The 27,299-nt window shown below is 42.4% G+C and overlaps 1 protein-coding gene across 1 annotated transcript; it reads right to left on the bottom strand.

Moving 5' to 3' along the window:
- Positions 1–2,178: 2,178 nt before the first annotated feature.
- LOC311119090 (L-threonine 3-dehydrogenase, mitochondrial-like) lies at positions 2,179–25,884 on the bottom strand. The gene is made up of 9 exons (XM_084193838.1): positions 25,702–25,884; positions 17,591–17,786; positions 16,734–16,776; positions 16,380–16,450; positions 9,763–9,912; positions 9,418–9,590; positions 9,069–9,159; positions 4,817–5,086; positions 2,179–4,191 (listed from the first exon to the last, which is right to left on the bottom strand). Exons 2-9 carry the CDS (start codon positions 17,772–17,774, stop codon positions 4,052–4,054), a joined length of 1,122 nt encoding a protein of 373 aa, XP_084049964.1. The 5' UTR covers positions 17,775–17,786; positions 25,702–25,884; the 3' UTR covers positions 2,179–4,051.
- Positions 25,885–27,299: the final 1,415 nt, after the last annotated feature.

Genomic DNA, 27,299 nt, shown 5'->3' with positions numbered 1-27,299 from the left:
GTCTAAAGTAGTGCACTATATAGGGAATAGGGTGCCATTCTCTGGTCTAAAGTAGTGCACTATATAGGGAATAGGGTGCCATTCTCTGGTCTAAAGTAGTGCACTATATAGGGAATAGGGTGCCATTCTCTGGTCTAAAGTAGTGCACTATATAGGGAATAGGGTGCCATTCTCTGGTCTAAAGTAGTGCACTATGTAGGGAATAGGGTGCCATTCTCTGGTCTAAAGTAGTGCACTATATAGGGAATAGGGTGCCGTTCTCTGGTCTAAAGCAGTGCACTATATAGGGAATAGGGTGCCATTCTCTGGTCTAAAGTAGTGCACTATATAGGGAATAGGGTGCCATTCTCTGGTCTAAAGTAGTGCACTATATAGGGAATAGGGTGCCATTCTCTGGTCTAAAGCAGTGCACTATATAGGGAATAGGGTGCCATTCTCTGGTCTAAAGTAGTGCACTATATAGGGAATAGGGTGCCATTCTCTGGTCTAAAGTAGTGCACTATATAGGGAATAGGGTGCCATTCTCTGGTCTAAAGTAGTGCACTATATAGGGAATAGGGTGCCGTTTGGGACTCTGGCTCTACCACATGTCAGGTGGTGACGGTTTGCGTTTGTCACAGTGGCCCAACCAGCCAGAGTCTTATGTAACTCCACATACCCTAGGAAGGTTATATGAGGGGCCTTATATTAATCTGCTTCTGAGAATTGATGGGGGGAAAAAAAGCCAACCTTAAAATCCTCCATACTGTAAGAACAGATATTAAACGTTATCTAACTTCTTGGCCAGTTTTGTTTGTGTAACTATTCGCTTTAGTTCACACGAGACACCCAGACAGCCTCGACATGCCACCTGATGTTTGTGCCACGGTTCATTGATAGGCTGATAGAGACTGAGGGGTGTGTCCCAAATAGCACCCATAGTTCCCATAGGGACCTGGTCAAAAGTATTGCACTACGTGCAGGGTTAGTGTTTTGAGTCTTGTTCTAGAGGCAGCTCTGCAGAGTGGTCACTAGCTGGCAAAGCCACAAAGTCATACAATCGGATTTTAAACCTAACCCAAACCTTAACCCTATCCTTATCCACACTGCTAACCGTAACCTAACCTTTTAGTTTTCCTGAATTTTTTACACTATTTACAAAATGTTGACTTTGCAGCTGGTCTATCTGTCATTGCTTGTCCATATATGTATATATTCTTAAAGTTCATTCCTTACTAGTTTTGTGTGTATTGGGGACGACATGTCCCCTTCATCCCCAGTGAAAGTTGTGCCCCTGCTATCTTATCACAGCACTGGCAAACCATGGTTGACCAACTCCCTGACCAACATGGCTGACCCTATGTCCATTCTAGTATTCTAATTCCTAATCCTATGGCGCATCCACTGTCTTTTTTATCTGTGACCAACAGATGTATATCTGTATTCCCAGTCATGTGAAATCCATAGATTAGGGTTTAATTAATTTATTTTCAAACGACTGATTTCCTTATATGAACTGTAACTCAGTAAAATCTTTGAAATTGTTGCGTGTTGCGTTTATATATTTTTTGGTTCAGTGTAAGTTCTGTTAAGGTGTTCTAGAATGCATTCCATTCCATCTGAGGCAGTGTATTTTCAGTGGTAATAGTGCAGTGAAAGTCGGCCACGTGTCATTGTGTGTTTTGATTACAGGATGTTCCTGCCCTTTAGTGTTTTACAGGACACCGTTAACACCTTGAACAGCTTAACATCCCTTGGCTCAGACAGGTTGATGTCATGACTGTTGGCCAGAGTGCACGGCTCAACGTATCTCACAGAATATCACACTGGTTCAACCCAACCACCTCCTTACGCCTCAGGTTCACCACAGTAGCTACCAAAGTCTTAGTGGCTAACCAAATTGTCAGTCAAATTTTAATCAAATAAATGCCTAGTGATGTAATGAATTCACAGACATTTTAATATGCATCAAACCTCAAGGCCCGAGGTGCGGCGGCCAAGAGGAAGTTTAGTACTGAACGCATTCTAAACAACACCTTATGAATACTAGTAGTGTGAGAGAAGTTTCAATTATTTTCCTCTGGCTTTACTAGTACGGAAATAAATTAGAAAGTAGAAAGAGTTTGATAGAAACAGAGGAAAATTAGAGAATTAGATTGTTTACTTTGTAACAGTGAGGAGGAAAATAGTGTTATACTGTAGGATTGTATTGATGTTTTAATGTTGATTGTTTTCTGCCCAGGGACTACAGATGAAAATGAGCTAATCTAGCTAAATCTGGCGCAAATGGCGTGTTGTACAATGGCCCCTGACAAATAAACGAAAATATTAAAAGGATACAGAAAGAGACACTTTGGTGACAAAGCAGATTTTTGTAATTGAAAGAACACACATTTGTTTCCGACTTTCACACAGAAAGCATTGAATTAATTTACAACAATAGCATCTGAAAAGAAAAACACCACAACCCATTTCCTTTTTTTAATATCATATCCACAGCTCCTTGGACTTCCTTCACCCCTTTGAGGAACAGATTGAGTGGGTGAAAATTGGCATCCCTGACAGGTCAATTACGAACTAACGGAAACAGTCCATATTTAACCAGTCAAATGAGTGCATCCCAAATGGCACCCTATTCCCTATATAGTGTATAGGGAATATCTAGGGAATAGGGTAACACTATCTAGGGAATAGGGTGACACTATCTAGGGAATAGGGTAACACTATCTAGGGAATAGGGTGACACTATCTAGGGAATAGGGTGAAACTATCTAGGGAATAGGGTGACACTATCTAGGGAATAGGGTAACACTATCTAGGGAATAGGGTGAAACTATCTAGGGAATAGGGTGACACTATCTAGGGAATAGGGTGACACTATCTAGGGAATAGGGTGACACTATCTAGGGAATAGGGTAACACTATCTAGGGAATAGGGTAACACTATCTAGGGAATAGGGTAACACTATCTAGGGAATAGGGTGACACTATCTAGGGAATAGGGTAACACTATCTAGGGAATAGGGTAACACTATCTAGGGAATAGGGTGACACTATCTAGGGAATAGGGTGTCATTTGAGACGCACCCAAGCGCTCCAGAGGAGCTGTGGACCATTCATTCACGCTTTACATACAAGAAGTGCAAGAAGCACATTGACTCAACGTGATTCCCACTCAGTTAATCACCTGATTCCCACTCAGTTAATCACCTGATTCCCACTCAGTTATCACCTGATTCCCACTCAGTTATCACCTGATTCCCACTCAGTTAATCACCAGCAGACAGAATAAATAGAAGAATGCAAAATAAGTGGAATAAAACAGCTAAAATAACGTAAAATAAAGTTATAGAAAAATGTGAGCTGGTACTCGATGTTAAACACACACAAAACAGAGTTAAAAACTGTTCAATGATTTTTAAAAGGGTTTCAATCGTCCTCTCTTGCTTTAAAGTGCATCAAATTACAATGTTTATACCAGTGAAGCTCTTAATCTAAAACTTTAACTTAATGTGATTATGGCCGTACATTTACCTGAATTCTCAGCTCTTGGCAAAAGAATGATAGAATCGTTAACCCCTTTACATTAGCTTTACATAGAGGTAACCCTTTACATTAGCTTTACATAGAGGTAACCCTTTACATTAGCTCTCCGCAGAGAGAGGAAGGGTTCAAGCGCTTAAGGTTGACCAATGCTACGTTCTTTGTTTTGTTTGCCTTGAAAATGTCACAATGGTACGATACGGTGAACAGTTCATAGCCATGCAAGTCGACCATAAAGAGAACCTCTCCGAGAAGTTCCATCTAAACAAGACCCCGTCTTCTAACCCCTCATTCCGGAGGAGGGGAGTCGGCCCGCTATTTCTCGCGCGACCAACCGTCACATTGTAATAGCTTGATCTGCCACACAGACAGAGACAGACAGACAGAGACAGACAGACAGCCCTTCCAAATGACACAGAGAGGAGAGAGAGAGAGAGAGAGAGAGAGAGAAACCACGTGTCTCCGTCCTCTATAACAACAGTACAAAGAAACAACAACGCCACTCAAGCACCACGCCGCCGCTGGCCCCTCAGTTGGCCTGTGCGACGCGCGAGTCCGAGCCGATGTAGTTGAGCATGGTCTGGACGAGCTCCGGGAGGTCATAGTCGTGTTTCCAGCCCCAGTCGTTCCGCGCGTTAGAGTCCTCAAAGTTCATCGGCCAGCTGTCGGCTGTAAAGGGGAAGGAAGAGAAGAGGAGACGTCGTCAACGCTCCGTTCTGTTGGTTCACAATGACAATGGCTTTTGTATTTTCTTACTAGCACGGACTTTGCTGATAGCTATATGTGGTTGTCTGTCTCACTTAGCTACCTTAAGAATGCACTAACTGTAAGTCGCTCTGGGTAAGAGTCATTTAGCAGACGCTCTTATCCAGAGCGAATTACAGTTAGTGAGTGCATACATTTTTCATTTTCATACTATGACAAATGTATTATAATGTCTTCTTAAACGAAAGGCTGTAAAAGAGTTAGTCAAATTGTCACGTGAGACTTTTGTTGTTAGTTTCTACATTCAACTCAAATATAAATGCTTGGAAGTTCAAGAGAATCTCGAAAAGAGCCTTCAGTGGCGCATTCAGACAGGTTTACCTCGATCATCGATCTTTGATCTCAACGGGTATCACACACCAGTATTAGGGTAACCTTCCCAGAATTCCCAGCTTTCCCAGAAATCCCGGTTGGATGATTGCCAGAATCAGAAGAGAATGGGCAGGAAGGGAATCCTCCGACTGGGTTTTCAGGACTTCTGAAATTTCACCCAACCAGTATAAAACAAGGATCAATCAAATGCTCTTACCGATGGCCTGTCTGACTTGGTCGATGTCGTAGGTGACCTCCAGGTCCGGCAGCTGTTTCTGGACCTCGTGAGCCAGCTCTTCAGGGGTAAAGCTCATGGCGTTGATGTTGTAGGTCCTCATGGAGAGGGTGTCTGTGGGCGCTTCCATCATCTCCACGGTGGCACGCAGACAGTCGTCGATGTACATCATGGGAAGCCGCGTGTCTGGCTTCAGGTTGCACTCAAACTTCCCCGTCTTGACGGCATCATGGAATATGGCTACTGCGTAGTCTGGAGTAAGGGAGGAGGGGAGGAGAGGTTTAGATAGGTTTGGTTTGATCATAGTGATTGATGACTTTCGATCTATTTATGCAAACTGAGATAGGGCTGTTGCCGTGACCATATTACCACAACACCGGCGGTCACGAGTTAAATTCCACGGTAACTAGGCTTCTCCAAAACGGCGCTCTGATGCCTCTGATGGTCATTGGTAGCCTACCAAACTTGCTAACGGCCAATCGCAAATGGCCTGGTACTCAGCTCTCTGTTTTCCCTCTAATCACTGTGTCTTGTGACAATGTTAATGCAATCGAAAAATCTAATTGAACACTTCATAAGAGCCCTGACATTCAGAGTTTGAGCAGAATAAGATCATCTGTTGCGCAGCGAGAGCCAGCTCCACATACAGTGGGGAAAAAAAGTATTTAGTCAGCCACCAATTGAGCAAGTTCTCCCACTTAAAAAGATGAGAGGCCTGTAATTTTCATCATAGGTACACGTCAACTATGACAGACAAAATGAGAAGAAAAAGTCCAGAAAATCACATTGTAGGATTTTTAATGAATTTATTTGCAAATTATGGTGGAAAATAAGTATTTGGTCAATAACAAAAGTTTCTCAATACTTTGTTATATACCCTTTGTTGGCAATGACATCGGTCAAACGTTTTCTGTAAGTCTTCACAAGGTTTTCACACACTGTTGCTGGTATTTTGGCCCATTCCTCCATGCAGATCTCCTCTAGAGCAGTGATGTTTTGGGGATGTCGCTGGGCAACACGGACTTTCAACTCCCTCCAAAGATTTTCTATGGGGTTGAGATCTGGAGACTGGCTAGGCCACTCCAGGACCTTGAAATGCTTCTTACGAAGCCACTCCTTCGTTGTCCGGGCGGTGTGTTTGGGATCATTGTCATGCTGAAAGACCCAGCCACGTTTCATCTTCAGTGCCCTTGCTGATGGAAGGAGGTTTTCACTCAAAATCTCACGATACATGGCCCCATTCATTCTTTCCTTTACACGGATCAGTCGTCCTGGTCCCGTTGCAGAAAAACAGCCCCAAAGCATGATGTTTCCACCCCCATGCTTCACAGTAGGTATGGTGTTCTTTGGATGCAACTCAGCATTCTTTGTCCTCCAAACACGACGAGTTGAGTTTTTACCAAAAAGTTCTATTTTGGTTTCATTTGACCATATGACATTCTCCCAATCCTCTTCTGGATCATCCAAATGCACTCTAGCTAACTTCAGACGGGCCTGGACATAATAATATAATAATAATAATATGCCATTTAGCAGACGCTTTTATCCAAAGCGACTTACAGTCATGCGTGCATACATTTTTTTTTTTGTGTATGGGTGGTCCCGGGGATCGAACCCACTACTTCGGCATTACAAGCGCCGTGCTCTACCAGTTGAGCTACAGAGGACCACGTACTGACATGTACTGGCTTAAGCAGGGGGACACGTCTGGCACTGCAGGTTTTGAGTCCCTGGCGGCGTAGTGTGTTACTGATGGTAGGCTTTGTTACTTTGGTCCCAGCTCTCTGCAGGTCATTCACTAGGTCCCCCCGTGTGGTTCTGGGATTTTTGCTCACCGTTCTTGTGATCATTTTGACCCCACGGGATGAGATCTTGCGTGGAGCCCCAGATCGAGGGAGATTATCAGTGGTCTTGTATGTCTTCCATTTCCTAATAATTGCTCCCACAGTTGATTTCTTCAAACCAAGCTGCTTACCTATTGCAGATTCAGTCTTCCCAGCCTGGTGCAGGTCTACGATTTTGTTTCTGGTGTCCTTTGACAGCTCTTTGGTCTTGGCCATAGTGGAGTTTGGAGTGTGACTGTTTGAGGTTGTGGACAGGTGTCTTTTATACTGATAACAAGTTCAAACAGGTGCCATTAATACAGGTAACGAGTGGAGGACAGAGGAGCCTCTTAAAGAAGAAGTTACAGGTCTGTGAGAGCCAGAAATCTTGCTTGTTTGTAGGTGACCAAATACTTATTTTCCACCATAATTTGCAAATAAATTCATAAAAAATCCTACAATGTGATTTTCTGGAAAAAATAATCTCAATTTGTCTGTCATAGTTGACGTGTACCTATGATGAAAATTACAGGCCTCTCTCATCTTTTTAAGTGGGAGAACTTGCACAATTGGTGGCTGACTAAATACTTTTTTCCCCCACTGTAGCTGGTTGATGCATGGAATGAAATAAGTGTTCCTATAAGCAGTGGTGTAAAGTACTTAAGTAAAAATACTTTAAAGTACTACTTAAGTAGTGTTTTTGGGTATCTGTACTTTACTTTACTATTTATATTTTGGCCAACTTTTACTTTTACTTCACTACATTCCTAAATAAAATAATGTACTTTTTACTCCATACATTTTCCCTGACACCCAAAAGTACTCGTTACATTTTGACAGGAAAATGGTCCAATTCACACACTTATCAAGAGAACATCCCTGGTCATCCCTACTGCATCTGACTCACTAAACACAAACGCTTCATTTGTAAATGATGTCTGAGTGTTGGAGTGTGCCCCTGGCTATCTGTAAATGATGTCTGTGTGTTGGAGTGTGCCCCTGGCTATCTGTAAATGATGTCTGAGTGTTGGAGTGTGCCCCTGGCTATCTGTAAATGATGTCTGAGTGTTGGAGTGTGACCCTGGCTATCTGTAAATGATGTCTGAGTGTTGGAGTGTGCCCCTGGCTATCTGTAAATGATGTCTGAGTGTTGGAGTGTGCCCCTGGCTATCTGTAAATGATGTCTGAGTGTTGGAGTGTGCCCCTGGCTATCTGTAAATGATGTCTGAGTGTTGGAGTGTGCCCCTGGCTATCTGTAAATGATGTCTGAGTGTTGGAGTGTGCCCCTGGCTATCTGTAAATGATGTCTGAGTGTTGGAGTGTGCCCCTGGCTATCTGTAAATGATGTCTGAGTGTTGGAGTGTGCCCCTGGCTATCTGTAAATGATGTCTGAGTGTTGGAGTGTGCCTCTGGCTATCTGTAAATGATGTCTGAGTGTTGGAGTGTGCCCCTGGCTATCTGTAAATGATGTCTGAGTGTTGAAACATGTTGGTATTACAGACTCAGTCAGGGACATGTTGAAAATGTCAGTGAAGACACTTGCCAGTTGGTCAGCACATGCTCGGAGTACACGTCCTGGTAATCCGTCTGGCCCTGTGGCCTTGTGAATGTTGACCTGCTTAAAAGTCTTACTCACATCGGCTACGGAGAGCGTGATCACATAGTCATCCGGAACAGCTGGTGCTCTCATGCATGCTTCAGTGTTGCTTGCCTCGAAGCGAGCATAGAAGTGGTTTAGCTCGTCTGGTATGCTTGTGTCACTGGGCAGCTCGCGGCTGTGCTTCCCTTTGTAGTCTGTAATAGTTTTCAAGCCCTGCCACATCCGACGAGCGTCAGAGCCGGTGTAGTACGATTCAATCTTAGTCCTGTATTGACTCTTTGCCTGTTTGATGGTTCGTCGGAGGGCATAGCGGGATTTCTTATAAGTGTCCGGGTTAGAGTCCCGCTCCTTGAAAGCGGCAGCTCTACCCTTTAGCTCAGTGCGGATGTTTCCTGTAATCCATGGCTTCTGGTTGGGGTATGTACGTACGGGCACTGTGGGGACGACATCATCAATGCACTTATTGATGAAGCCAGTGACTGATGTGGTGTACTCCTCAATGTTATCTGAAGAATCCCGGAACATGTTCCAGTCTGTGCTAGCAAAACAGTCCTGTAGCTTAGCATCTGCGTCATCTGAGCACTTTTTTATTAACCAAGTCACTGGTGCTTCCTGCTTTAGTTTTTGCTTATAAGCAGGAATCAGGAGGATAGAGTTATGGACAGATTTGCCAAATGGAGGGCACGTTGAAGTCAACGGCACGTTGAAGTCAGGAGGCTGTACTCAAATAGAGTTACGACAGTGAGGAGTCTGGTGTTCCGCTATGGCGTGTGTGTGGGAGGGAGGACAGGTGTGTGTCTCTCTAACTCACCTGTCGTTCCTCCGCCAGGCTGTGAGTCGGCAGAGATGATGCCTGGGTAGCGGAGACAGCGGAAGTCAAGGCCGTAGCGGTGGTGGTAGTACTGTTGGAGGGAAGACAGGCAATAAGGGTTAGATGTTTCACTTATAGGGACATTAACGACCAATGATTTCAAATGACTGAAGGGGTCAAATTCACCAGGTCAAATTCACCAGGTCAAATTCACCAGGTCAAATTCCTGGTACATGTAAATGTTGTTGGGAAATAAAGGTGATTCTGGTTCTGGAATAAGGTAGAATGGCTTGAGGCTGAATGCTGATTGGTAATTTCTTCTGTATTCTGTATTGCGTTTTTATCTCACCTCTCCCATGAGCTCTGCGTGGACCTTGGACACTCCGTAGATGGTCCTGGGTCTCTGGACACAGAGGTCAGGGGTCGGGTTCCGGGGCGAGGTGGGTCCGAAGGCTCCGATGGTGCTGGGGACGAACAGACGCAGGCCGTGCTCCGCTGCAATGTCCAGGATGTTGTGGAGCCCTGAGGAACAGGAAGTTCACAGTTACTCTCTCTGGGCACCTCCCAGGCTTGACTAGCAGGAAACTGTGCTGTGTTGGTGTATCTAGGTTAAGCCTGGGATGGAAGTTACAAGGAAACTGTGGCGTGGCAAGGATCTAGGCTGAGCCAAGATGGTGGTTTCTCCATTGCTCACCAGTGATGTTGACGTCGCGTGCCAGAGCTACGTTGGCCTCTCCCACGGCACTGAGCAGGGCGCTGTAATGGACCAACCAGGTGATACGGTTGTTCACCACGATCTCACGCAGGTTCTTATAGTCCAGGATGTCCGAGTAGATGAAGGGTCCTGAGGAGAAACAGGAGGCACCATAGAAATAATAAACATCAATATAAAACAAATGTTCTCACTAAAAGAGAGTCTCCCTGAGTGGCGCAGTGGTCTAAGGCACTGCATCGCAGTGCTAGCTGTGCCACTAGAGATCCTGGTTCAAATCCAGGCTCTGTCGTAGCCGGCCGCGACCGGGAGACCCATGGGGCGGCGCACAAGTCATCCAGGGTAGGGGAGGGAACGACCGGCAGGGATGTAGCTCAGTTGGTAGAGCATGGCGTTTGCAACGCCAGGGTTGTGGGTTCGATTCCCACAGGGGGCCAGTATAAACAAATAATCTATGCACTCACTAACTGTAAGTTGCTCTGGATAAGAGCGTCTGCTAAATGACTGAAATGTAAATGTAAAAGCTCCTAGTATAATTGTAATGTCTTCTGGATTTTGGATGAGAATCACTAATAGTACTCTTGATAACGGTTGGTTAAACAGTGCCCTGGACAATTCCTATAGACTTAGTATTAGCTGGCCCTGCATCAGTGATTGTAGCAGACAGTTCATTACAGGTTATTGACTAACCATTCATCAAGCGTTGTAGTACACAGTTTTGACCAGCCAATCACCATTCATCAGGCATTGTAGTACACAGTTTTGACCAGCCAATCACCATTCATCAGGCATTGTAGTACACAGTTTTGACCAGCCAATCACCATTCATCAGGCGTTGTAGTAGACAATTTTGACCAGCCAATCACCATTCATCAGGCATTGTAGTACACAGTTTTGACCAGCCAATCACCATTCATCAGGCATTGTAGTAGACAGTTCATTACAGGTTATTGACCAGCCAATCACAGTAGGGTTTATCCAGATGTTCATACCGTCATACTGTTTCTGTACCATACTGGGATATACAGTATTACCTGTGCTATAAAAAATCAAATAATATTTTTTTTTTTACGCACAAAACAATTTAGGCAACAGGGATCTTGATTAAGGAGGGGATTGATTGTCTCTGCTGTAACCAATAAGCTGGATCTTGACATCTAGCCACTTACTGTAGCTAGCAAGTTAGCAAACCAAACGCATCGCTGGAACCATGAGCTGGATGTCATATATTTGACACATCTTACATTTTTTATAGTTATACTTAACTTATAGTTAGTTATAAGCAGTGGAGTATCACACAGCCCCCAACACCCCCCCCCCAAAAAAAAAATATATATATACAATTTTAACGGTATTGAAATTCATACTGTCGGTATTTCGAAATAGGGGGCAACTGTATTCGGTATAAACGGTATATCGCCCAAGCCTATTGGACAGTGACCTCCAACTACCCGCCCTCCAAGACACATACAGCACCCGACGTCACAGGAAGGCCAAAAAGATCATCAAGGATATCAACCACCCGAGCCACTGCCTGTTCACCCCCGCTATCATCCAGAAGGCGAGGTCAGTACAGGTGCCTCAAAGCTGGGAACGAGAGAATGAAAAACAGCTTCTATCTCAAGGCCATCAGACTGTTAAACAGCCATCACTAGCACATTAGAGGCTGCTGCTGCCTATTGAAATCACTGGCCACTTTAAGAAATGGAACACTAGTCACTTTAATAATGTTTACATATCTTGCACTACTCATCTCATGTGTATATACTGCATTCTATTCTATAATATTCTACTGTATCTTAGTCCATGCCGCTCTGTCATTGCTTGTCCATATATGTATATGTTCTTAAATCCCATTCCTTACTAGTTTTGTGTGTATAGGGTATATGTTGTGAAATTGTTAGATATTACTTGTTAGATATTACTGCACTGCTGGAGCTAGAAGCACAAGCATTTCGTTACACCGCTATAACATCTGCTAAACATGTGTATGTGACAAATAAAATTTGATTTGATTTGATTTGAACTGTTCAAAACACATGAACTTCCTGATGACCTTCTGTGCAAGAAGCTTTTCACAAGGATCAATATCACAACTAACCAAATCATTCCCTATTTTAACTACGGACCCTCCAGATGTTTTTTCTATTAAACTTTCAGACATTTTAAAGCAAATTATGGACAAGTTTACATTCTCCTGAATGAATGAATTAATAAATGTAATGTTAGCCAAACGGGAATCAGGTTAAGGCTTCCTTCCTGGTTGTAACAACTAGGGCTGTGGCGGTCCCGAAATTTAGTCAGCCGGTGATTGTCAAGCAAATAACTGCCGGTCTCACGGTAATTGACCGTTAATTAACATAAACATATTTAGCATCTCCTGGCTTCCACACATAGCCTACAAGCCACTGATGCAGACCTTTGGAACATCTACATTTTAAAAAGTCTAATAAATCCATGTAATATAGCCTACACCTTCACAATAAATCCATTATTTATTTTAGACAGGTCTAAAGAAACTTGATATGAAGAAAATGTAGTCTATTTCAGAATAACAGAATAGCATCCTCTGAATTGTCCTCATGTTAGGTCCTGATCTGGCTATGCCATATGGCTGTGGGCTGCACTAGTTCATTTAGCAGACAAGAATTTTCAACAAAAAAAATTGTTCCATCCTCTTTGAAATGCAAGAGAAAGGCCACAATATAATATTGCAGTTTAGGTGCAATTTAGATTTTGGCCACTAGATGACAGCAGTGTGTGTGCAAAGTTTTTAGATTGATCCAGTGAAGCATTGCAATACTGGACTATTTTGTATCAAGTCTGCCCAAATGTGCCGAATTGGTCAATTGATACATTTTCAAGTACATAGCTATAGAGAACATACAAAAATGATATGGTAATACATAATGTAAGTTTACACACTCCCAAGAATGTCATACATGATGGATCATTAGCTTATACACTAACTTTCACACATCTAGATGGCCGGGCGGGGTGGGTGTGGAGCCAGAGACAGCAGGGGTTCAAAGTGTAGAACCCAGTTCCCACATTTGAATATAAAAATTGATTATATCAAACAAAACTATGATACATTTTTATCTCTGGGACCCTTAGGATGACAAATCAGAGCAAGATTACTGAATGTAAGTACATTATTTACCTTCAGAGGTGAATGTATCAAACCAGTTGCCATGATATGTTTTTTGTTGTTGTGCACTCTCCTCAAACAATAGCATGGTATTTTGTCACTGTAATAGCTACTGTAAATTGGACAGTGCAGTTAGATTAACAAGAATGTAAGCTTTCTGCCAATATAAGACATGTCTATGTCCTTGAAGGTTTGCTGTTACTTACAACAGTAATGCTAATCACATTAGCGCACGTTAGCTCAACCGTCCCGTATACGGGACACCGATCCCGTAGAGGTTAACAAAGAAATAGGTCCTCCTATATGCTTAATTTAGAGTTATAAATGTAGTTGTTCTACAAACGTTGGGCTATATGTTTTGATTTTTAATACATTGTAAGGCTGCATGATGCGACTTGTCAATTTGACAAGCACTTGATAAATCCTAGAATTTCACGGCGGCATTTGTGTGGTCATAAAAAAACAAAAAAACATCTATGCCTTTGTGCCCCTCTCCCTAAGTTCTGCACGCTACATCACGTGATCGGGTCTTTCTCACAGGCTACAAGTGAAGACAGACACATCGGGGACGCAACTGCGTGCGTCCTTATCCAATTCCGAGGTGCATATTGAAGATATTGGAAGAACTGTCCACATTTACTTTTCGTCAGCCAACAAGATGAGTAGGCCTAACGAACAGCAAAAGCACTAGCCTATGTCAATCTACTATCCCCCATAGTACAACAGTCGACCTATTCTATTCTGTGCGAGAAATAAATATTCCAAACATAGTCAGGGACAGTTGTGGGATGTGAAAGATCTCAAATTAATACAACCACTAGCATCAAAAAACCTTTTTTTATGCAATGAGGCTGATGCAACAGATCAGAACGTTTAGCTTAAAATGTTGATAAACTATTAGGCTATTTCTTCACAATATAAGTGAAGCAATGCGCAAATGGTAGTAAGCTATTGTGACGAGTACTGAGGATACGAAGAGGCAGGATGCAAATGCAGGAATCAACAATGTAAAGGTTTACTTAACACTGAGCAAGAGAACAACAAAGAGCGAGTACACGACATGACACTAACAATCACACACAACACTACACTACACTACACTACACTACACTACACTACACTACACTACACTACACTACACTACACTACACTACACTACACTACACTACACTACACTACACTACACTACACTACACTACACTACACTACACTACACTACACTACACTACACTACACTGAACAGTCCAGGGCTATATAGGGGTGGTGATGAGATGATGAGGTGCAGGTGCGCTGGAAGTGATTAGGGTGCGTTGGGTTTCCATTCCGGTGTTGCCGAGGTGGCGAATCAGAGCACCGGAGGGGAGCAACGGGAGGAGACGTGACAGCTATAAGCGCAAATGTTCCATTAGCTGAAAACACCATTATCAAAAGTCACCGCAAATGCAAGTATGCATGTAATGCTTTTATTATAAAGGTGCATTTTTTATGGTGAAAATGATCTTCCCCAAACTTGAAACTCACGCGGTGTCTATGTATGCCAGTTAGGCTCTACACCCCGTTGTAAAGCGGATTAATGTGCTTAATTTTAAGCAGTTATTTGGCCACTTTAGTTGTGATACAAACCTTATTAAAACATATAGGCCTATGGGCTAGGCTACATGAGGTGTGCCACTATGATTTAGAAAAAGTCACAAAAAAAGACATTGTTTCTTGACTTATGCTGGTCATTATTCACAAGTGATAATATATCATTCAGAAGTGATAGGCTAACATTGTCACCCATCAGACTATTCTTGATTTAATCTTTACATTTACTAAATAATATATGTGTGAAATTTGTTTTGATTTAGAATGGACCATTATCATGCACCTGTATCGAAACAGGGGCAGGGGGAAAAAATACATGCCATCTATGCACTTAAACAACGAATGGAGGATGCTTTTCCTGTGGTTCATTTTCATGCCAGCCAGTTGGCTATACTCCTGTTGTAAAGAGAAGCCATGTGCTTAATATTTGCTTAATATTAGGAATGTTGAGAAATAAATATAGTAGGTCTAGCCTATAGAAAGCTGATGGGATCCTCCTCTTTTTAATAGAGGCCATCACTCTGTTTTCTCACACTATTGCATAGCCTATAGAAATGTTGCGCAACATGAGCTCATGGGCTCTCATATAGTGTTTGATTAGACTTTCGAAGACATTTGCATTGATGTCAGAGTGATTAGAAGGACAATAGAGTGCTGAGTACCAGGCAGTTAGCAAGTTTGGTAGGCTACTAATGACCATCAGCAGCATCAGAGCTTGGAGAAGCCTAGTTATTGACTAAATGGTCACGTGGAATTTGACCGCCTTCATGACTCGTGACCGCCGGTGTGGCGGTAATACGGTCACCCGCAACAGCCCTAGTAATGACGTAATTTAGCCGCTGGCTTGTGAGTTGATCAACACGCCAACAGAATATTTACATAGTCTGGTGAATGAACAACCTAGAACAACCTAGTCTGACGTCAACCCAGTGTGATGCAAATACAGCCAAATCGGTAGATAGATACCCCAGTCTACTTCAGTAGCTCAGCAGTAAACCAGGCGGCTCCACCATCCTACTTCAACACACTGCCATTGTGTGCCTGTAGTCTCACCTCATGGAGTAATCCTCTAAGGGTTTAAGTGTGCTGATCCAGGATCAGGTCCCTCCATGTCCATGTAGTCTGATTCATTATATGTAGTCTTAGTTATTCACTGTGATCTAAAAGGCTAAACTGATCCTGAATCAGCACTCCTACTCTGAGACCCTTGAAACATACGGCCCTGTGTATTAATGTCTGAGAGGGTATATTGTGTTGACATGTTGTGTGTAGCAGGTCTGAGAGGGTATATTGTGTTGACATGTTGTGTGTAGCAGGTCTGAGAGGGTGTATTGTGTTGACATGTTGTGTGTAGCAGAGGTCTGAGAGGGTATATTGTGTTGACATGTTGTGTGTAGCAGAGGTCTGAGAGGGTATATTGTGTTGACATGTTGTGTGTAGCAGGTCTGAGAGGGTATATTGTGTTGACATGTTGTGTGTAGCAGGTCTGAGAGGGTGTATTGTGTTGACATGTTGTGTGTAGCAGAGGTCTGAGAGGGTATATTGTGTTGACATGTTGTGTGTAGCAGAGGTCTGAGAGGGTATATTGTGTTGACATGTTGTGTGTAGCAGGTCTGAGAGGGTATATTGTGTTGACATGTTGTGTGTAGCAGAGGTCTGAGAGGGTATATTGTGTTGACATGTTGTGTGTAGCAGGTCTGAGAGGGTATACTGTGTTGACATGTTGTGTGTAGCAGGTCTGAGAGGGTATATTGTGTTGACATGTTGTGTGTAGCAGGTCTGAGAGGGTATATTGTGTTGACATGTTGTGTGTAGCAGGTCTGAGAGGGTATATTGTGTTGACATGTTGTGTATCACTCACCGCTGTGGAAAACATGGCTTGGAGGCTTCCTGATATCTGACAGGATTACATTGTTGTTTCCAAACCGCTTCCTATGAAACAGGAAGTTACATTTAAACACAAGAAGAAGAAGAGGAAACTTGACTAAAACATTCCCTCGTAAAGGCTACGATTACTGGGTTACCACAGTGCTATGAAGCCTTTATGTATGCTATATAAAGTATTTTGAAGTTGTAGTTTGTTTTAAGTGGGACCTAGATTAGGTACTAATAATAAGCATCCAAATATGATCCTAAATGAATGTATATACTGTTAAACATCAACCGCTGTAGAAAGGCAAGTATACTCTGTTACAGGACACTGTAGTGGTCTTACCTCAACCTTTTAGCCAGCCCTACCCCCAACTGTCCAAGGCCACCTGAGAGAGAGAGGGAGAGAGGGGGAGGGAGAGAGAGAGAGAGAGGGAGAGGGAGAGGGAGAGGGAGAGGGAGAGGGAGAGGGAGAGAGAGAGAGAGAGAGAGAGAGAGAGAGAGAGAGAGAGAGAGAGAGAGAGAGAGAGAGAGAGAGAGAGAGAGAGAGAGAGAGAGAGAGAGAGAGAGAGAGAGAGGAGAGAGAGAGAGAGAGAGAGAGAGAGAGAGAGAGAGGGAGAGGGAGAGAGAGAGAGAGAGAGAGAGAGGTTAAAACATATTATTATTAGAGGACATCAGAGACGTTATCGTTACAGATCAGCAGCATGACGACAGGGTTGCCGTGGAGAATAGGTTCCATCAGGCGTAGAGAAGCTATATATCGGTTTCATGCCTATAGCTGTTCTGTTCTGGTCCTGTTGTAAAACACTGTGATGTTCCCTTCACACAACAAACCAACCTCTTCATAAATACAGCTATCTGTTGCTTGGGAGTCTTGTTTAGGTTTAGTTAGACAAAGCTTCTTTGCTTAGATAAACCATAGATAGAGGTCCTATTGTGTTAGGTTGTGAGGTTGTGTAATTAAGGTTGGCTTCCCACAAATAGAGCTATGCTGTCTGTTGCTTGAGAATCCTTGTTAATGTTCAGTTAGACAAAGCTTCTTCAGAGATAGATTGTGTTATTGAGAGGTTCGTCTCCACAGAATACAGCTAGCTTGACAGTCGTTAGAGCTGATCATTGATAAGAGATACTATTGCGTTTAGTTTCTTCCCCCAGGTGATCTCTCTGGAACTCTTAACTGAGTGATTCATTGATTGGTCTTACCTGTGATGAGCACCTTGGGATGGTCTGTCTCGGAGAAGGACACGGAGTGGAAGCTGGCGTCCGAGGTGACCTGGCGGGGCGAGAAGCTGATGGTCCGTACGGCCACTGTGATTGGCTGACATCCACATCCTGAGCTCAGGAGGGCGTGCTTAGCCACCTTGCTGAGTGTTCTGATAACAGGCATCTTCACAGTCACCTAAAGGAGGAGGAAGAGGACAGTGTAAGGACCCCACTCACCTGAATACTTTACAAATAGGTAGAATGCTTTTGTTGTCAAAGACTCAAACTTATGGTTCGGAAATACATTACCTATAATAATGCATTTATTTGCTAGCCACAGATACAATTAAAACATTGACATATTGGATCATCAATCAGATACATTGCACCATCAAGCTTTCGCTTGCGCTGATTTGCAGGCCCAGGACAGGAGGCCTCGAATGTTGTCATCCTTGGACGGCCAAGTGCCGATTACACAGCAGCAGTACCGGTGTCTCATGACAGAGACACACTGTACTAAGTACTGTGAGTTTGCCGTGCCAAAACCAACACTGGACATGCCCAGGAACTCACACGATTCCGAGAAAAGAGACGTGAAAAAAAAAAGTGACCTCTAACAGGATTGGAATGAGAGAGCGAGCGCTGTGCTTGCTCAGCAGTCGTGGCATAATTTAGTTAAGCCACAGTCTTTGTCCCAAATGGCACCCTGCTATTCCCTATCTAGTGCACTACTTTAGACCAGAGAATGGCACCCTATTCCCTATCTAGTGCACTACTTTTGACCAGAGCCTTATCAGGGAATAGGGTGCCATTTGGGATGAAGCCACAGTGTGATTCAGTCTGCTACCTACGGCGCCTTCAGAAAGTGTTCACACCCCTTGACTTATTCCACATGTTGTTGTGTTTCAGCCTGAATTAAACATGGACTAAATATTTTTTTTCTCTCACCCATCTGTACACAATACCCCAAAATGTCAAAGTAAAAAAAAAAATTGAAAATTGATTGAAAATGAAATACAGAAATATCGAATGTACATAAGTATTCACACCCCTGTGTCAATATTTTGTAGAAGCAGCTTTGGCAGCCATTACAGCTGTGAGTCATTCTGGGTAAGTCTCTAAGAGCTTTCCATTCCTGGATTGTGCAACATTTGCTCATTATCCTTTTTTAAATTCTTCAAGCTCTGTCAAATTGGTTGTTGATCAATGCTAGACAACCATTTTCAGGTCTTGCCATAGATTTAAGTATATTTAAGTAGGTGTGATGGTGTGGGGGTGCTTTGCCAGTGATTTATTTAGAATTCAAGGCACACTTAACCAGCATGGCTACCACAGCATTCTGCAGCGATACGCCATCCCATCTGGTTTGGGCTTAGTGGAACTATCATTTGTTTTCAACAGGACAATGACCCAACACACCTCCAGGCTGTGTAAGGGCTATTTGACCAAGAAGGAGAGTGATGGAGTTCTGCTTCAGATGACCTGGCCTCCACAATCATCTGACCTCAACCCAATTGAGATGGTTTGGGATGAATTGGACCACAGAGTGAAGGAAAAGCAGCCAACAAGTGCTCAGCATTTGTGGGAACTCCTTCAAGACAGTTGGAAAAGCATTCCACGTGAAGCTGGTTGAGAGAATGCCAAGAGTGTGCAAAGCTGTCATCAAGGCAACGGGTGGCTACCTTGAAGAATCTCAAATATATATTTTGATTTGTTTAACACTTTTCTGGTTACTACATGATTCCATATGTGTTATTTCATCGTTTTGATGTCTTCACTATTATTCTACAATGTAGAAAATAGTACAAATAAAGAAAAACCATTGAATGAGTAGGTGTGTCCACATTTTTGACTGGTACTGTATGTTATCGGCCAAGTGGGAGCATCATGGTAGCCTACATACAAGTCAGAGTGAATGGATAAAAAAATAATGAGGGAACGGATTAGGCTGGCTCCACCATGACCTCTAAGGGGCTCCGTAGAATTAGGCACTCATCATTAGTTCTGTCATTCTACAGAGATTAAATTAGGTTACATTGTAACGCAAATTAATTTAAACAACTTGCTGATGCAATTTCCTAGTTGCTACATTGTTTCCAAGGCCATTAGCTTTATTGGACTATCAAATTGAGCGCAAGTGAGACAAAGTATCCTTTCAACCTAAAAACGAAGCAAAGCGAAATCCATGGTTAGGCCTACTACAGCATAACCCATACCCTAGACCTGCTGCACTAAATGGACATGCTAGTCATACATTTAATGAATGTCTATTTATTGCTCAGAGAATAATATATTTTCCATTTTGCTTGGCTCTTACCTTAAAGTCGGATAAGCTTCCGAAAGGAACGAAAAGTACATTTAAGGTACAATTATACTGCCTTGCCTTCGCTCTCTTAGCCAATCAGCGACCCTGCCTTCACTCTCTTAGCCAATCAGCGACCCTGCCTTCACTCTCTTAGCCAATCAGCGACCCAGCCTTCACTCTCTTAGCCAATCAGCGACCCTGCCTTCGCTCTCTTAGCCAATCAGCGACCCTGCCTTCGCTCTCTTAGCCAATCAGCGACCCTGCCTTCACTCTTTTAGCCAATCAGTGACAGAGGAGTGTATACGAGGCTAGCGTGCATGGAAACAGACCGTGGCTGCATGGTGACATTGGCTACAAACTTTCCAAGGTTTACCAGACAGATCCCCACTGGACACAGACGTCATTTCAACCCAGACTGGACACAGACGTCATTTCAACCTCTAGTTTTGATTTACATTTGGTTGAGTTTTCAACTAAAGCAAATTCAACGTGAAATCAACAAAACATGTCACCATGTAATTGGATTTAGGTTACAAGTTATGTGGGGGAAAAATACGAAATTCCCCTGCAATTAGTTTTCCACATTGATTCAACGATTCAATTGATTTTTGTTGTTGAAATGACGTAGAAGCAAAGTTGATTAAACCAGTTTTTGCCAAGTGGGATGAGATTAAGAGACATATAGGAAACGGTTTAGGACACTGGGATTCCTGTTCCCCTCTCAGAACTGACTTGAAATGTTAAATAATCAAGATTTTAAAAAATTCTCCATAGGCCTATTCTTGTAGTCGGATGTACAGTATGCACTGAAATAGCACTGAAATAGCACTGTAATAGCACTGAAATAGCACTGAAATAGCACTGAAATAGCACTGAAATAGCACTGTAATAGCACTGAAATAGCACTGAAATAGCACTGAAATAGCACTGTAATAGCACTGAAATAGCACTGAAATAGCACTGAAATAGCACTGAAATAGCACTGAAATAGCACTGAAATAGCAGTGTAATAGCACTGAAATAGCACTGAAATAGCACTGAAATAGCACTGAAATAGCATTGTAATAGCATTGTAATAGCACTGAAATAGCACTGTAATAGCATTGTAATAGCACTGAAATAGCACTGTAATACACATAGGTTTAACTCAGTCAGATAGACCCATGTCAGATCCAATAACAAGTGCCAGTTGCTTTGTAATGTATCTAACTCTATCCAAGTAGGCCTAGTCTCATTCACTCAGTCTCATTTGTCTAATTCAATAAAGGCTGTTCATTTGGTCTGCGTCTGCCAAGAATCTCCAAACATATAGCCATGTAGTCATTGGCCTCATTTTCCCACAGTTGCAACTGTCCTAGGTACTCATTTTACACACTGAACGAATTCCTCTTGTAGGCAAATTAGCGGCCTCATCAATCTCCATCTGTTGAGCCAAGCCTAACACATTGAGCCAGTGAGAACGTCTAGCAAGCCAAAGGTTGTGTGTTCAAATCTCATCACGGACAACTTTAGCATTTTAGCTAATTAGCAACTACTTACTACTTTGCACCTACAGTTTTTTTGTTTTGAATTTGATTAGAATTATTCTTTCTCTTTGTAGAGCTTATCAATAATAAATGTAATCTTGCTTATTGACAATGTTTGGCATGTCCATGCTCAGCCATAATGTAATTTACAGTAGGCCTAGCCCCTACATCAGTGTGAATGCTATGTATATGCAGTTGAAGTCGGAAGTTTACGTACACTTAGGTTGGAGTCATTAAAACTTGTTTTTCAACCACTCCACAAATGTCTTGTTAACAAACAATAGTTTTGGCAAGTCGATTAGGACATCTACTTTGTGCATGACACAAGTAATTTTTCCAACAATTGTTTACAGACAGATTATTTCACTTATAATTCACTGTATCACAATTCCAGTGGGTCAGAAGTTTACATACACTAAGTTGACTGTGCCTTTAAACAGCTTGGAAAATTCCAGAAAATGATGTCATGGCTTTAGAAGCTTCTGATAGGCTAATTGACATCATTTGAGTCAATTGAAGGTGTACCTGTGGATGTATTTCAAGGCCTACCTCAAACTCAGTGCCTCTTTGCTTGACATCATAGGAAAATCAAAAGAAATCAGCCAAGACCTCAGAAATAAAATTGTAGACCTCCACAAGTCTGGTTCATCCTTGGGAGAAATTTCCAAATTCCTGAAGGTACCACGTTCATCTGTACAAACAATAGTACGCAAGTATAAACACCATGGGACCACGCAGCCGTCATACCGCTCAGGAAGGAGACGCGTATTGTGTCCTAGAGATGAACGTACTTTGGTGCAAAAAGTGCAAATCAATCCCAGAACAACAGCAAAGGACCTTGTGAAGATGCTGGAGGAAACAGGTACAAATGTATCTATATCCACAGTAAAACGAGTCCTATATCGGCATGACCTGAAAGGCCACTCAGCAAGGAAGAAGCCACAGCTCCAAAACCGCCATTAAAAAGCCGGACTACGGTTTGCAACTGCACATGGGAACAAATATCGTACTTTTTGGAGAAATGTCCTCTGGTCTGATGAAACAAAAATAGAACTGTTTGGCCATAATGACCATCGTTATGTTTGGAGGAAAAAGGGGGTGGCTTGCAAGCCGAAGAACACCATCCCAACCGTGAAGCACGGGGGTGGCAGCATCATGCTGTGGGGGTGCTTTGCTGCAGGAGGGACAGGTGCACTTCACAAAATAGATGACATCATGAGGAAGGAAAATGATGTAGATATCAGTCAGGAAGTTAAAGCTTGGTCGCAAATTGGTCTTCCAAATGGACAATGACCCCAAGCATACTTCCAAAGTTGAGGCAAAATGGCTTAAGGACAACAAAGTCAAGGTATTGGAGTGGCCATCACAAAGCCCTGACCTCTATCCTATAGAAAATATGTGGGCAGAACTGAAAAAGTGTGTGCGAGCAAGGAGGCCTACAAACCTGACTCAGTTACACCAGCTCTGTCAGGAGCAATGGGCCAAAATTCACCCAACTTATTGTGGGAAGCTTGTGCAAGGCTACCCGAAACGTTTGACCCAAGTTAGACAATTTAAAGGCAATGCTAGCAAATACTAATTGGGTGTATGTAAACTTCTGACCCACTGAGAATGTGATGAAAGAAATAAAAGCTGAAATAAATAATAAAATAATTCTCTCTACTATTATTCTGACATTTCACATTCTTAAAATAAAGTGGTGATCCTAACTGATCTAAAACAGGGAATTTTTACTAGGATTAAATGTCAAGAATTGTGAAAAACTGAGTTTAAATATATTTGGCTAAGGTGTACGTAAACTTCCGACTTCAACTGTACTTACCGTGTTGGCTTCCCCTAACCGTAACCCCTAGTTCTAGCTAACGTTAGCTTTAGCCACCTAGCTAACATTAGCCACAACAAATTTGAATTCGTAACATATTATGCGTTTTGCAAATTCGTACCGTTTGAACATTTAGCAAATTCGTAACATATTGTACAAATTGCAATTTGTAACATATATTTTACGAATAACAATTTGTAACATATCATACGACTTGTAATTCATAACATATCATCCGGAAAGGATGATAGACATCCAGAAATAAATAGATAGCCTACCGTATGAAACGTAACCTCCACTAAATAGAGGGTCTCTGATTTATGTACAGAATAATACGAAATGCTCTGAGACCACGTTGAGCCAAGAACTGGCTATATAAACACAGCATTCCTATAGGATAAGGCCCAGCCCAGCCAATGACTGGCTATATAAACACAGCATTCCTATAGGATAAGGCCCAGCCCAGCCAATGACTGGCTATATAAACACAGCATTCCTATAGGATAAGGCCCTGCCCAGCCAATGACTGGCTATATAAACACAGCATTCCTATAGGATAAGGCCCAGCCCAGCCAATGACTGGCTATATAAACACAGCATTCCTACATGCTAAGGCCCAGCACAGCCAATGACTGGCTATATAAACACAGCATTCCTATAGGATAAGGCCCAGCCCAGCCAATGACTGATTATATAAACACAGCATTCCTACATGCTAAGGCCCAGCCCAGCCAATGACTGGCTATATAAACACAGCATTCCTACATGCTAAGGCCCAGCCCAGCCAATGACTGGCTATATAAACACAGCATTCCTATAGGATAAGGCCCAGCCCAGCCAATGACTGGCTATATAAACACAGCATTCCTACATGCTAAGGCCCAGCCCAGCCAATGACTGGCTATATAAACACAGCATTCCTACATGCTAAGGCCCAGCACAGCCAATGACTGGCTATATAAACACAGCATTCCTATAGGATAAGGCCCAGCCCAGCCAATGACTGGCTATATAAACACAGCATTCCTACATGCTAAGGCCCAGCCCAGCCAATGACTGGCTATATAAACACAGCATTCCTACATGCTAAGGCCCAGCCCAGCCAATGTTTTTTGTTTGTTGCAGCATCACTATGAAGTAGATTATAGCTTCTAGAACACAGAAGGATGTGTTTCATTTCTGTATCTTACTTTACCAAGTAAATGCCAAAACGTTTCCATAGATCGTGAGTTTCAAATCAAATGTTATTTGTCACATGCTTCGTAAACAACAGGTGTAGACTAACAGTGAAATGCTTATTTTACGGGTCCTTCTCAACAATGCAAGGAGAGAGAAAATAGAGAAATAATAGAAAAGCAATAACACGTAATAATAAAAGTAATAATAAATACACGATGAGTAACGATAACTTGGCTATATACACGGGGTAGCGGTACTGAGTCGATGTGCAGGGGTAGGAGGTAATTGAAGTAGATATGTACATATCAATCAATCAATCAAATTGTAATTATAAAGCCCTTTTTACATCAGCAGATGTCACAAACCCAGCCTAAAACCCCAAAACAGCAAGCAATGCAGATGTAGAAGCACCTATAATATATTGATGTGCGATATTGAGTCATTTCATCTTACTATCCAAAGGGAATGCATGCAGGCGGCTATACAAGCTGCCAAGGCGTCAATTTCCTCCTTAACTCTATTTAGTAGAGAGAAGGCGAGAAAAAAAAACGGGCAAAATATGTAAAATACTTTCTTTATGAAACACTGTTTACCACCACCATGCTAGAATAGCTAATGCTAGTCCCGGATGTTGCATATCACTTTCAGCCAATCGGTTGTTTTTCCCGCCTTCTCCCCATTAAATCGAGTTGAGGAAATCGATGCCTTTGTAGTTGAACGGAGAATGTTTTATGTAAGGAACTGGTCCACGGGGGATAAGTGTATAGCCGGCTGCATGCATTCCCTTTGGACGGTAAGATGAAACTACTCAATATCGCCATCTGCCGGGCTTTGGGCTACTCCTCACCCTGGGTCATATGAACGGTGTCCCGGGAGTGATTGGAAAAGCCTATACCGAACAAACCCCAGTATATATGCCACATAAGCGAAAGGCTATAAGCCACATTGGCAAGGTTTCATTTCAAGCATTAGTGTTATTTCTTCTTCTCTCTGTTTTCTTATTTGCTTAGGATACATTTTTTTGCGCGAAGATTAGTTGTGCCAACAGTGGAATCGATCGAGTTGCTTTAATTCTACTAGATTGCTAGTTTCGAGAAGTAATAGCAATAAGCCACAGTGTCTATAATAACGTTATTTATAATACGCCCTTAAAATAAAAGTCCTAATTTGCGTCAGAATAAAAAACTAAATGTTCTCCCATGTAATTGTCACTTCTGCTTCAAGAAATGTGAATAAAATCCCAATTTAACGTAATACATTAAAATGAATAATGACTCACCAAATAAATAGTCTGGATCTTTATACAATTCAAAAAAGATAAGAGTGTCCGTTGTTTCTTTGCGCCTTGGTTACGTATAGAAAAGGATGCTTCTCCTCGAGCTTGTCTAACCGACGACACCCATAAGTTATTTCCTTCGACTATTGTATCAGCCCCAGACGTGAGGGTTATATATCAGCAGAAGCCATCTGGGTTCAAGAGAAGCCGGTTTCCTCTCGGATTGGCGGAGCCTCGGAGGTGCGGTCCCACTCCCGGGGCTGAGACCACTCCCACATGACGTCACTGCACCGACTGGAGTTGCGCGCGTACTGATTTAGTTCCGTCAGAATATTGACGGAGCCAGCAGACCGCCTCAAGTGTAGTCACGAGTTCCTCCTGTCCTTAGAAGTGTGTGTGTGTGTGTGTGTGTGTGTGTGTGTGTGTGTGTGTGTGTGTGTGTGTGTGTGTGTGTGTGTGTGTGTGTGTGTGTGTGGTGCTGTTTCTGCACACACCCGCAATTGCTAATAACCCATCCGCAACCGCCCGACTTCATGTGAAAATCTGAGGCCCCACCCAACCCGAAAATATAGAACATGCGCTATAGACTATAGTCAAAGACGGCAGAACGATTTTTTGACAGGGGGGTGTAGGATTCTTTTTTGCCTGATTTAGTTTCTGCTTATAATTTCCGATATTTTGGAAGGCTTTTTTTTGTCAACTTGTCTATAATTAGATTTAGGGGATTCAATAACGCAAAAAAATATATGAAAAAAATAAATACTTATTTTCTGTGCAAAATGTCCAAATGACATCAGTTTGACCGGTTGTAAGGAAAAATAAAGCTGTCAAACGACCCAACGTGTTTCTGATTTCAGTTCAGCTTTGATGCATATTTTATATGGTTAAAATACTATCCGTTTTTATGAATACATTTACATTTTTAACATTTACATCATTTAGCAGACGCTCTTATCCAGAGTGACTTACAAATTGTAATGAATTTGAGCTATGCCCTTCATCACTATGGTCAAACATTTCAGAATAAATAGTTGCTACAATGTCACTTTTTTGGGCGACCGGAACAAATTCACATAGAATTGTTTTATAAATGTGTCACTCAGAGCACGCCAGCTTGTGCTCCAAAAAAACGAGTTAACTGGGGTTCGTTCAGCCATCCCTACGGCGAAATAAGTGTTTTGGAATAAACGCTGAAAATAATGTCTGAGGTAAGTCCCAGATCTTATACTTGTCGTCTGAGATGGCAGTCAGTTACCATGACCTTTATGAATTATGAAGCCTTTGTGCTTATTACATTGTATAATTTCTGTTAGCTGATGCCTCAGAACATAAGATCTAAGCAGGTGTTTACCACCTGCTACATTTGGCGTTTCTCCCAAAACAGCCAATCATTTTCTAAATAGAATTTGCCCAACGAACCAATGGCGCCATTTCTATGGTTCCCGTTTAGCACACTACCATTAGACAGCTGAAAATACAATATTTTTTTGTTATTGAGTGTGTATTTCACAGCGGTTTAGATGGTACAATGACACAGCTTGTTTTAGCAACCAGGAAATGGCAGAGCGATTTCAGCATATTGCACATTTAGGACCCTCAAT

The sequence above is a fragment of the Coregonus lavaretus genome (genome assembly GCF_964263955.1).
Source record: "Coregonus lavaretus genome assembly, contig: HAP1_SCAFFOLD_2282, whole genome shotgun sequence".
Taxonomy (NCBI): Eukaryota; Metazoa; Chordata; class Actinopteri; order Salmoniformes; family Salmonidae; genus Coregonus; species Coregonus lavaretus.
The sequence above is the reverse complement of the archived record's forward strand: the minus strand, read 5'-3'. Positions and strand labels throughout refer to the sequence as shown.

Bases quoted from the DNA above. Each gene is read 5' to 3' on its own strand.
- LOC311119090 (XM_084193838.1), bottom strand. From the start codon at position 17,774: ATGCCTGTTATCAGAACACTCAGCAAGGTGGCTAAGCACGCCCTCCTG. The intron at 16,777-17,590 runs GTAAGACCAATC...TCTCTCTCTCAG, and splicing joins TCCCAAGGTGCTCATCACAG to GTGGCCTTGGACAGTTGGGG. The intron at 9,591-9,762 runs GTGAGCAATGGA...CCTGTTCCTCAG, and splicing joins ACGCGACGTCAACATCACTG to GGCTCCACAACATCCTGGAC.